Genomic DNA, 12,040 nt, shown 5'->3' with positions numbered 1-12,040 from the left:
GGGGGGAGGCGTACTCTCTGGGTTCTTCCTGCGAGGAACGAGATTATCCAGTCCAATGCTTTTCCTTGTATTCCGAGGTTGCTGAGGCGTTGTATAGGGGTGTTATGACAGACCGTGTTGAAGGCTGCGGAGAGGTGAGTAGGATGAGGGCAGCAGTTTCACCGTTGTCCAGTAGAGTTCAAATGTCGTCTGTTGCTGCAATGAGGGCGGTCTCGGTGCGGTGTTTGGCTCGGAAGCCGGATTGTGAAGGGTTGAGGTATTTGTTGGATTCGAGGAAGGCGGCAAGTTGACTGCTTTCCTAATGACTTTGGCAGGGAATGGGAGGAGCAAAATGGGGCGGTAGTTCTTAAGTTCAGTGGGGTCTGCTGTAGGTTTCCTCAAGAGGGCACTGAGTTCGGCGTGTTTCCAGCTTTCCGGGACGGTGGCGGAGTTGAGGGAGCAGTTGATGACGTCTCGGAGATGGGGTGCGATAATGGAGTCTGCTTTGTTGAAAATGTGGTGGGGACATGGGTCGGTTAGCAATCCTGAGTGAATGGTGTTCATCAGGCGAATGGTGTCTTCAGTGGTGATTCGGTTCCAGGCGTAAAGGTTGTTGGAGGGGGGTTTTAGTTCGGAGATAGGAGGGGTGGATTGGTCTCCAAAGTTGTTATGTATGTCAACGATTTTGTTGTTGAAGAACGAGGCTAGAGAGTCGCAGAGGTCTTGGGATGGAGTGATGTCGTTGGTGCCGGCGGTGGGGTTGGTAAATTCTTTGACGATGTTTAATAGTTCTTTGCTGTTGTGAACGTTGTTGTCGAGTCGATCCTTGAATGCTGATTTCTTGGTGGATCGGATCAGTTGGTGGTGTTTGCGGGTGGCGTTCTTGAAAGTGGTCAGGTTGTCAGTGGTTGGGTTTTTCGCCAGGCTTTCTCGAGGGTGCGACAGATCTTGGATTTCTTAAGGTCACCATTAAACCAGGGGGCTTTTTTGCTGCTTTGCTTGGTTTGATGGTTTTTCAAGGGTGCTAATTTGTCAGCGCTGTGGGTGATCCATTGTGTGAGGTTGGTGGCTGCTTGGTTTGGGTCCGATGATTTTGCAGGAGGGTTTTGGTGAAGCGATGTGAAGAGCTGGTCGGTGGTAATTTTATTCCAGTTTCTCCGGGGAATTGGTTGTGGGTGGTTGTGGGTCGTAGTCTTTTTGTAGTTGAAGTGAACGCAGCTGTGGTCCGTCCAATGAAGAGCTGTGGTGTGATTAAAGGAGATGTGCTTGCTGGAGGTGAAGATTGGGTCGAGCGTGTGCCCGGCACAGTGGGTGGGGGTGTCAACAAGTTGTTTGAGTCCGAGGTTGGCGAGGTTGTCCAAAAGTGTGGTGGTGTTGCTGTCATTGTTCTTTTCCAGGTGGAAGTTGAGGTCTCCCAGTAGGATGTAGTCCTCGGAGGGGAGGGCGTGAGGGCTGATGAAGTCAGTGATGTCTTCGCTGAATTTTGTGCGAGGTCCGGGTGGTCTGTAGATGAGGGTGCCTCTGAGTGGTCTTAGGGTCGGTGTGAATCTGGAAGTGAAGGTGTTCGGCGGTTGTGAGGTTGTCATCGGAACTGGTCGTGATGCGGACGGTGTTCTTATGAACAATGGCGATTCCTCCTCCTGTTTGGTTGATGCGGTCCTTACGGATGATTTTGTAGCCGTCCGGAATGGCAATGGCGATGTCGGGCGCTGATGAGGCGTTCATCCAGGTTTCTGTAAGAAAGGCGACGTCCGGCGATGTGGTGTCGAGTAGGTTCCAAAGTTCAATGGGGAGTCTGTGGATTTGGTGTGGGTCCTGATGCAGTCGAACTTGCAGGAGTGGCAGGTGAAGGGACCATGGATGTGTCCTGGGGCGGCTTGGTAGCAGTCTGGGAGACGGCCGGAGTTGAGTGCTGAGAGGGTGGCGAAGTCGTACGTTATGCGGGCGGAGAGGAGTTTGCGGGGGTTTGGCGCTGGGCGCGGTCCAGGCGCAGACAGGCTTACCTTTGGCGCACCTTCGGCGCGCATTGGGCGCGACCGCTGCGCGTGAACGCTGCACGCAAAAGCATCTGTCATAAGTGGATAGTGGAGGGGGGTGGGGCGAGGGAGGAGCAGCTGGGAGGCGGGAACGGGGTGGAGGGACGGGCTGGGAGGCAAACAAACAACAAAATGGCAGCAGAAACAAAAGCGAAACCAGACGAAGCAAAACACTCAGGCAATGCGATATAGCGCTACGATGTGGCACAATTTAAATGCAGGCAATGTAACAGTCCAGCGCAGCGCTACGATATCAATCTGGCACAATTTAAATGCAGGCAATGTAACAGTCCAGCGCAGCGCTAGGATACCAATGAAAAGTAAGTTCCTCAGCACTGGCAAGTGTATTGTTTCTTTAGTTACGATACCAATCTGGCACGATTTAAGAGCAGGCAATGTAGCAGTCCAGCGCAGCGATATCAGGGAGCGTGGGGAGCGACCGCCTCTGCAGAGTGTTACAGCCATGAGCGCCCCACCTTCACAGAGAGAAATCTATGCTAAATGGGATAGTAGTAATGAAACTGTGAAATGTAGGTTTCTTTCCTGAGGCTGGACTCTAAAATCCACCAGACTACAGTACTTGGCGGAAAAGTAGAATACTCTAAATTGAAAGTTTAGGTAGGGGTAGATTTCAGGTCCAAGCCAGGTGTATTTAGAACCTGATCTCCGATGTGGAGTCTGGGGAACCAAATAAATGCAGAAAACCATTAGCTCCAAAACACTCAGGACCCTCAAGCTGTAGTCATGGTAGGGTTAGAAAATGATCCCACTGTTTGTTCGATGGTACAATCTGCCCAAGAGATTGGAATGCTCACATAAATTAAAGTCAGATGGAATTAAATGAAACGTTTTCCAAATAGACAAAAAAAATCCCCAGAGTGAAAAGCATATCGAAAACAATTGTAATCTTTAAATAGCTAAGTAAATAACTGGGCCATGACCAGCTATTTGTTTATGTAAAGTAGATGTAGCAGACCCCCTGAAGAAAATAATAGGCCCTACTAATGTTAGAAAATCTTGGTGGAAAAGTTCAAGCAGAAGGGTAAACATCTTACAGATAATGGTAATCTCCAAATATAAATCTCGTCAACTACTGGTGTCCTCCTTTAATAACGGTGAGTAAGTGAACATCTTGAAGCCAAATTGAATGTGTGAAAAGTCTGTAGCAGGAGCATCCGTTTCAGGTCATAAAAGGTCCTCTTAACAACAATAAAGTACCCGAATAAAACTTCAGGTTCTCTTCATTCTCAGGGTAAAAAATAAATGTTACTATTTTACCTCAAATGTTGGATGACATGGCTCAGGAATAAGCTCCCTGGATAATAGTCATCAACTCCTTGAGTCAAATTATTAACTCTGTTGATTGTAAAAGTAAATTGACTTTCTCATATGCGGATGCATGCTCACAGATACCCATTGGAACTCTTTACATCTACACAAATAAGGTTATCAAACTTTTTGGAGGGACCTGAGCAGCTATCAAGGTGATAGCAGATGCTTTGGTTTTTAACAAAACCTCTAAATCGTGTTAGAGGCTTGCAGTTTGACTGTTTTATAGCGTAAAGATATTAAGCCTTAAAAAGAACTTTGCGTTTGGGAAGATAAATAATACAGCACTCAAAGATTTTACATACCTCATGCGCTTCATCCCTTAATGGCAAAAACAAAGTTTTGCCATGGCAGGACGGATGCATAATTGTCTTTGGTATCAATGTCTTTTCAGTACTTAGTGATGAAGTCTGTGGCGCAGAGGGAGATAACATTGACCACTAGGAAGAAACTGGTTTAGAAGGAGTGAGCAAGTACAAAGCCTCTTCAGCCTTACACATTACAATGGGAAATATAGATGTAAGCACAGGTTCTAACTCAACCTCAGAATCAATAAAGTCAGTATTAGTATCAAAATGGTTCATCTTTGTTTAAAAGAAATCTACCTGCAGGGAGCATTTATGTTCTAAAATGAGGAGCAAATAATTCTATAAAGAACAATAAGACTTGCTGCAGGCTTCATTTTTGAGTGTTGAGAATTAGTTGCTAAAGTCGCTTTGAATAAGAGTGATTTATCACACCTCTTATCCAAAGAGAGATTTGGGTCTTCTTGGTAGGGACTGGAGATGGTCTGGGTATTAAAAATCAGCAAATGCAAATCAAACGAAAATACATTTTTGGTTAAAATCCTTTCCTGAAGAAACTGGTACTTCGTGTATCAGTCTAAGCATTTTAGGTGCCGTTCAGCAAGGCAAACGTCGGCAGCCTTATTCTGAGGATCTCTGGTATTGAAGCACTAGTAGGAGATGCTCCCTTGTATCCCAGCGTGCTACTGGGATTTTTGAAGGAGACGGACTCAAACGCCAAATAGAGTAATTTGGCCAATGAACAGTGAACCTCTTGGGAGGATTTGGCAACAGGACCCGATCAACTCCTGGGGGCTATGGACCAGGCTTAGTTGAGCTCTCCTGTACCACTGAGACTTTGTTACATTATTCTGTCCACTACTGCAAGACTTCAAGCTTTGTGCCTTGCTGCCTTTCCTCAAAGTTAATTGTAAGTGCTTATGGTCACCTTTTCTGAACAAACCCTAAAAAAGACCTCAAACAAAAGAGAACTTTCTTATAAGTACAGTGTGGATATAGACAAGGCAATTTTGACCAGTCTTGATAACTTCTGTCACATGACATAGTCAGGACCTCCTTAAGCATGGACGTCTTACTCAGAGCAGGAGGTACTTCTTCAACAAGCTCTCCAATAAACATTACATGTCAAGCAAACCTTGAGAGGTCAGCAACTAGGAACTTGCTTGTCTGGTGGAATGCATTTCAAGTTTCTTGCAAATGGCAGGGAGAGGCTGAAAATACACTAGTGTCTCCTCGACCTGGGCTCAAGAAAGCCAAGAGGCACAACATAACAGTGTCTCAGCACAGGCAGAGCAAGAGTGAAACAACATATCCCATCTTCCTTGAGATGGGTTGAAAAAAAAAAAGTGAGGTCAATAAAATACTGGTGCCTCCTAAAGAAGACAAGTAGAATTATACAGCATAATGCTGCTTCCTCGCGAAGGGCACAAAAAGGGCTATAGGCATAACATTATGTTGTCTCTTCAGCACAGACACAAAATAAGTATATAGACGCCGTAGATGTCATTTAAGCAAGGAGACAAAATGGTGAGGAACACAATAGGCAGCTGCATTTTTGGGACGAGTACTTAAAGGGTTACCACCGAGGACAGCCACACAAAATGGGAGGAACATACTGTCCCCTACTCACGATGGGAACGAATAAGAAACAACAAGCAGCTGCTTCCTCAGGACTTGCTCAGAAATCATCAGAAGGGCATAAATTCCTAAAACCACATAAGGAGTACAACAGGGAAGGTGCGAGGTACGCTAACGTCTTCCGTCTAAGGATGGGGTATACCAAAGTGGATGCGAAGACCACAGCACACTGATAATTCCTAAGAACAAGCACACAATTGAGAGGAGGGCACAACATGCTGCGGTCGCAGGACCAGAGACTCAATGCTTGAGAACAGCAGAATGCAGCGCAGGCCGCAGAGAACACAAAAAGGATAAGAAGGGCACAACATACTACTTCCTTCCGAGTGTACTGTCAGATTGCGGGGGTCAAACACATTTATGAGTACCTAAATAGAAAACAAAGGTGAGAATAGCACAATACTCTACCCCCTCGCTGTTGATGGTATATACGGTCACAAAGTGTAAGATGGGCAAAATATCAAAAATAGCCCAGATATTCCATGTAGTGGAGTATATTTGAGATCACGACATACCAACCATAATAATAAACAATCCAAAAAATAACTAAATTGGGGAAAATAAACGAACATCGAACACGGCTCAAAAACAGCAGACAGTTCTACCTCCCAGAGTTCAAAACAGTACCCCACTCTTCATAAACCAGTATTGTATGAAACCACATAACACGCTACGCTACTATCCACTGAACAACTAGTCTGGTTTAAAGAAGCCAGACTCAATTACCTACGACCCATTATCCACCCTAAACAAACATAAGGTATATGACCAAATATCTGAAAGGGGACTACTAAACGACACCCACATGCATGATTATGCAGCTCACAAAACAGACTTCGAACTGTGACGTTACTTTCGAGACCAGGATACGAAAGTCCCTGAACTTAAACAGCGCTGAAAGGCCATATTAGTCTTCTGGCATTACAGTGCTACACACACATAACTGAAATATAACATATACCGTTTCAGCCACAACAAGGACACGAGGGGGGTAATTTACTGTAAGTGGATAGATGATGCTTCAGGAAGGCGGGTCACGCTGTCCCATTTTCATTTTTGTGAGGGGGGTGTCCTCGCTACAGAAGAAATCCTGCGGTATGGAAGCAATCGATCCTTTAATTTATTGCAAGGGTGATTAGGGATATTTTTGAAATGGAAAGTTCTTTGCATTCACTAGCTGGAATATGGACTGGTACAATTTGGTGAGCAGGGGTTGCGATGTATTTTGGGATTGGGGCACTGCTGGAGCAAGTCATTGCGGTCCGGGAAGAGGGGTAGGGCATAAACTAAAGGGAGGTGTAGCAAAAACAAGGCGATTCAGAGAGGATCAATGGGCTGTCTAGAAGCAGAAAATAGAAACTTCACATTTCTGACAGCATCGAGAAGGTCAAAGGCTCAGGGAGCAATGGGGAAAGCAGTTCAAGGCTCAATTGAGAACGGTAACTCATGTAGCAGAAAGGTCAGTTTGGAATGACAATTTTGCGGTGCTATGCAGCTTTCCTTTCCCAACCCTTCACGCACCAATCAAACTTCCCCACTTGATCTTCATAGACAGCAGCGACCAAAGCCGGTAGCAAGAGCAGCAGCAGCGCCATGACAGGAACACAGATGAGCGAAGAAGGGCATAGAGAGGAAGGTGTGGCTAGAAAGCAAACCATAGAGCGTCGGAGAGAAGAGGAGACTGGCCAATCCAGAACAACCACTCCGATGACGCCAGAGAGTAGCCCTGCTAAAGAACTAGAATGCAAGCAAGCATGTCGATGGAAGCTGAAGCTGAGACATCCACAGAGGCCATACTGAATATGTTGAATTGGCTCTATGGATCTGACTAAAGGAAATTATTTCTTAATTGGTATTGTTTGAAACCCGAGGAAAGGTTGTTTTAGTCTGATGTGGGATTTTGTAGCTTCAGTGGTTCACAAAGAAACATTGAAATAATACATCGAAAGGTTAAATACGTTTTTCTATAGATTAATTTCCATAACTCGTTATTGCCGAAAAACATTAACAACCATACTTTATTTTCCTTGTCTTGAGTATGAATTACAGCATTTTTAAAACATAGTTAACTGTGCACTATGTTTTTTTACAATTCTGTATTGCATTTTTATGTTTAGTGTTAGTCATGATCCTTCTAGGTCTGGGGTTAGCCAACGCCTTTTGATTTAAATACAATTATTTATGTTTTACTTACCGCAGCTTTCAGTCAGCTTTCTCCATCCGTTCGTCCGTCAGTGTTTCATATCCTTTTTGTTCTCCCCACCACTGTATAAATTAATCAATCAGGCGTTTGTTAAGCGCCACTACTCAACCGTAAGGGTCTCAGGGCGCTGGGGGTAGGAGGGTGTAGGTTCTAGTCCATCAAGGAGGGGGCCTGTCGAAGAGCCAGGTTTTTAGGTTTCTTGCGAAGATGCGAAGCGATGTTGTCTGTCGGAGGTGGAGCGAAGGGCGTTCCAGGCTCTGGCCACGAGGAAGGAGAAGGAGTGGCCTTCCGGACTTGTCTTTCTGGTGTGGGGGACCACGGTGTAGAAGAGCTGGGCTGATCGTAGGGTCCTTTGGGGTGCATGGAAATTGAGTCGGGTGTTCAGGTATGCTGGTCCGGTGTCTTGGAGGGCCTTGTGTGCATGGGTGAGCATCTTGAAGGTGACTCTGGCCTCGATGGGGAGCCAATGGAGTGTGCGCAGGTGTTGGGAGATGGAAAGGAAGGATCGACTAAGAGACTGACTGCCCAAGAGTATTTACCAGGGAGAAGTGTGTGAACAGACTAATTTGAACCACTCGAACGAAGACTGGCGTCTTTTGATTCACCCCTTGTGACATTCAGACGTGGAGTATATATCCCGTCGTGTTCGGCTTGGCTGAGGTTGGAGACTTCCAAGCAGGCCTTTTGGCAAGGTTTCCTTTGACCCACAGTCCTGATGAGGCCCAAATTAAACGGGCTGAAATGCGTCGAAATGCCATAGAAAGAAGCCCTGTACCATTTGAATTCATGTGTAAAAGAAACAATTGGAACACCAGTTAATAGTGTAATAGGGTGCAATGACATATACCCTTGGAATTGTTGATATGAGGACGATCTTGACTAATGTGAACTGCAAATTGTACTTGTGGTTCTTGTAAATTTGCTTCGCAGCACAACTAAGATTAGGGCTCCAAGAATTCTGTTTTTCGTTTTCAGATATATAAGTGTATTGTTTGTATGTACATTTGTATGTTTTTTAAGTAAATGTTTATTATGCATGTGATAAAGAAATATATATATATATATATATATATATATATATATATATATATATATATATAGCACACTCCTCCGTTTTGACGAAAGAAATGGGCGCACACTCGCTGCCTTCCACAATTATTTTATTTGATCTTTAACAGCTTGGAAACAAACAACGATCAACGCGTTTCAGTGCTCCTGGCACCTTGCTCACGAGCACTGAAACGCGTTGATCGTTGTTTGTTTCCAAGCTGTTAAAGATCAAATAAAATAATTGTGGAAGGCAGCGAGTGTGCGCCCATTTCTTTCGTCAAAACGGAGGAGTGTGCTATATTGAACGGCGAGGTTCCGCCGTAGGGAAACGCACCCACATTGAGCGCTCGAAGTGGCTGGGAAAGCAGGAACCGGCGTGTGAAGATATATATATATATATATATATATATATATATATATATATAAACACAAACACTCCTTTTCAATCCAGTGAAGCCTCGTAGTGTAGACAAGTTTAAGACTTTATTTCGTTAAAATCAAGTGCTTCTCAGCCGACGCGCATTTTGGCCCCTGCGGGCTTCCTCAAGGCAGATTTTCAGTATGCTCAGCACCGCATTTATCAACACTTTTGTATTCAACGATCCTTACGGTATTTATAGTCTTGTAAGAAGAAGGCGGTAGAAGGCGGTGGCAGTGTCTTCACACCGCTAGCTTGCAGTACGAGGGGAAATTCAATAGAGTGAGTGACTGGCTGAGCGCATTTAATCTCCAGCGCTTTTTAGATCGTTTTCATTTTAAAATCACTTGTGCACGAATATTAACAAGAGCGCTGCTCTAAATTGTTTAATACTATTTTTAAACCTTCACCAGAGTGCTGACCCGATTCCATTTCCTGCCCGCCTCGGTCCGACTCGGTAATTCATTACCGTTGTGCGGAGGGCGGACAGGTGAGGGCCAGGCACTTCCGGGAGCGGTCAGCGCTCCAGTTCTCCACTGGGGGCTATTTAGGCGGAGCCTGTAGACAGCGCAGCTGCGGTAGAAGGCGGTGGCAGTGTCTTCACACCGCTAGCTTGCAGTACGAGGGGAAATTCAATAGAGTGAGTGACTGGCTGAGCGCATTTAATCTCCAGCGCTTTTTAGATCGTTTTCATTTTAAAATCACTTGTGCACGAATATTAACAAGAGCGCTGCTCTAAATTGTTTAATACTATTTTTAAACCTTCACCAGAGTGCTAACCCGATTCCATTTCCTGCCCGCCTCGGTCCGACTCGGTAATTCATTACCGTTGTGCGGAGGGCGGACAGGTGAGGGCCAGGCACTTCCGGGAGCGGTCAGCGCTACAGTTCTCCACTGGGGGCTATTTAGGCGGAGCCTGTAGACAGCGCAGCTGCGGTAGAAGGCGGTGGCAGTGTCTTCACACCGCTAGCTTGCAGTACGAGGGGAAATTCAATAGAGTGAGTGACTGGCTGAGCGCATTTAATCTCCAGCGCTTTTTAGATCGTTTTCATTTTAAAATCACTTGTGCACGAATATTAACAAGAGCGCTGCTCTAAATGGTTTAATACTATTTTTAAACCTTCACCAGAGTGCTGACCCGATTCCATTTCCTGCCCGCCTCGGTCCGACTCGGTAATTCATTACCGTTGTGCGGAGGGCGGACAGGTGAGGGCCAGGCACTTCCGGGAGCGGTCAGCGCTCCAGTTCTCCACTGGGGGCTATTTAGGCGGAGCCTGTAGACAGCGCAGCTGCGGTAGAAGGCGGTGGCAGTGTCTTCACACCGCTAGCTTGCAGTACGAGGGGAAATTCAATAGAGTGAGTGACTGGCTGAGCGCATTTAATCTCCAGCGCTTTTTAGATCGTTTTCATTTTAAAATCACTTGTGCACGAATATTAACAAGAGCGCTGCTCTAAATTGTTTAATACTATTTTTAAACCTTCACCAGAGTGCTGACCCGATTCCATTTCCTGCCCGCCTCGGTCCGACTCGGTAATTCATTACCGTTGTGCGGAGGGCGGACAGGTGAGGGCCAGGCACTTCCGGGAGCGGTCAGCGCTCCAGTTCTCCACTGGGGGCTATTTAGGCGGAGCCTGTAGACCGCGCAGCTGCGGTAGAAGGCGGTGGCAGTGTCTTCACACCGCTAGCTTGCAGTACGAGGGGAAATTCAATAGAGTGAGTGACTGGCTGAGCGCATTTAATCTCCAGCGCTTTTTAGATCGTTTTCATTTTAAAATCACTTGTGCACGAATATTAACAAGAGCGCTGCTCTAAATTGTTTAATACTATTTTTAAACCTTCACCAGAGTGCTGACCCGATTCCATTTCCTGCCCGCCTCGGTCCGACTCGGTAATTCATTACCGTTGTGCGGAGGGCGGACAGGTGAGGGCCAGGCACTTCCGGGAGCGGTCAGCGCTCCAGTTCTCCACTGGGGGCTATTTAGGCGGAGCCTGTAGACAGCGCAGCTGCGGTAGAAGGCGGTGGCAGTGTCTTCACACCGCTAGCTTGCAGTACGAGGGGAAATTCAATAGAGTGAGTGACTGGCTGAGCGCATTTAATCTCCAGCGCTTTTTAGATCGTTTTCATTTTAAAATCACTTGTGCACGAATATTAACAAGAGCGCTGCTCTAAATTGTTTAATACTATTTTTAAACCTTCACCAGAGTGCTGACCCGATTCCATTTCCTGCCCGCCTTGGTCCGACTCGGTAATTCATTACCGTTGTGCGGAGGGCGGACAGGTGAGGGCCAGGCACTTCCGGGAGCGGTCAGCGCTCCAGTTCTCCACTGGGGGCTATTTAGCCATCGCCTGTCAGGAAGCGCGCAGCGTTTGCGCGCAGCCTCATTGCAGCCGAAGACCAGCCAAAGAGCTGCCCGTCCGCGACAGGACGTGGCGACGGGGCGGGATTCTTACATCATGCCGCCTCTTCGTGCCGATAATCATATCAGGTATGAGGCTCCCTTTCTGAAAACCTTAAACCAACATTCTTCCTTGTGTTATTCAGAGGATAGCAGACCCTGCTTTGTAGGACCGTTTTCATGCAAAAAATGCCATTACTCCTCTATGCTTTTTACTGACTCCCATGAACCTAGCAAGTCACTTCATGATTTGCATTGTATCCTGCCCAAACATCAAATTGAGATCTGGGATTTAATACATTCTTTGACCCCAGATCTCTGTTTCATTACTGAAACTTGGCTAAAGCCCCATACGGTATCTGCCATTACACTGGGAGTACCTTTGGGATACAAACTTCATCACTCTGACCGCCCTGACAAAACAGGTGGCGGCATCGCCATAATTTATAAAGAGTCCCTCAAACTAGACATTCTGGACAAACAATGTTGCAAAGAAATGGAAACAATGGTTTTCAGAATTATCTTCCCAAACAGAAAGGCTAGTAAAGGCGCACTTGTATACAGACCACCTCCTCCTTGTCCCAATTTTTCTACATCTCTTTTAGAGATGTTAGGCCCCCATATACGGGCTAATGAGGATTTTCTCCTCCTTGGAGATTTTAATATTCATACTGACCAACCTGA

At 46.0% G+C, this 12,040-nt stretch overlaps 1 protein-coding gene across 1 annotated transcript in view; it reads right to left on the bottom strand.

Annotated features, from left to right (window-relative positions):
• EMC1 (ER membrane protein complex subunit 1) overlaps positions 1–6,917 on the bottom strand; it is a 307,425-nt gene extending 300,508 nt beyond the window's left edge. The window contains exon 1 of the mRNA XM_086921577.1: positions 6,809–6,917. Within this exon, the coding sequence (XP_086777703.1) occupies positions 6,809–6,882 (74 nt within the window). The 5' untranslated portion in view covers positions 6,883–6,917. The remainder of the gene's footprint in view (positions 1–6,808) is intronic.
• Positions 6,918–12,040: the final 5,123 nt, after the last annotated feature.

This window comes from Lissotriton vulgaris, chromosome 5 (genome assembly GCF_964263255.1).
Source record: "Lissotriton vulgaris chromosome 5, aLisVul1.2, whole genome shotgun sequence".
In the NCBI taxonomy this organism is placed as follows: Eukaryota; Metazoa; Chordata; class Amphibia; order Caudata; family Salamandridae; genus Lissotriton; species Lissotriton vulgaris.
Note: the sequence above shows the minus strand (reverse complement) of the source record. Positions and strands in the feature narration are given on the sequence as shown.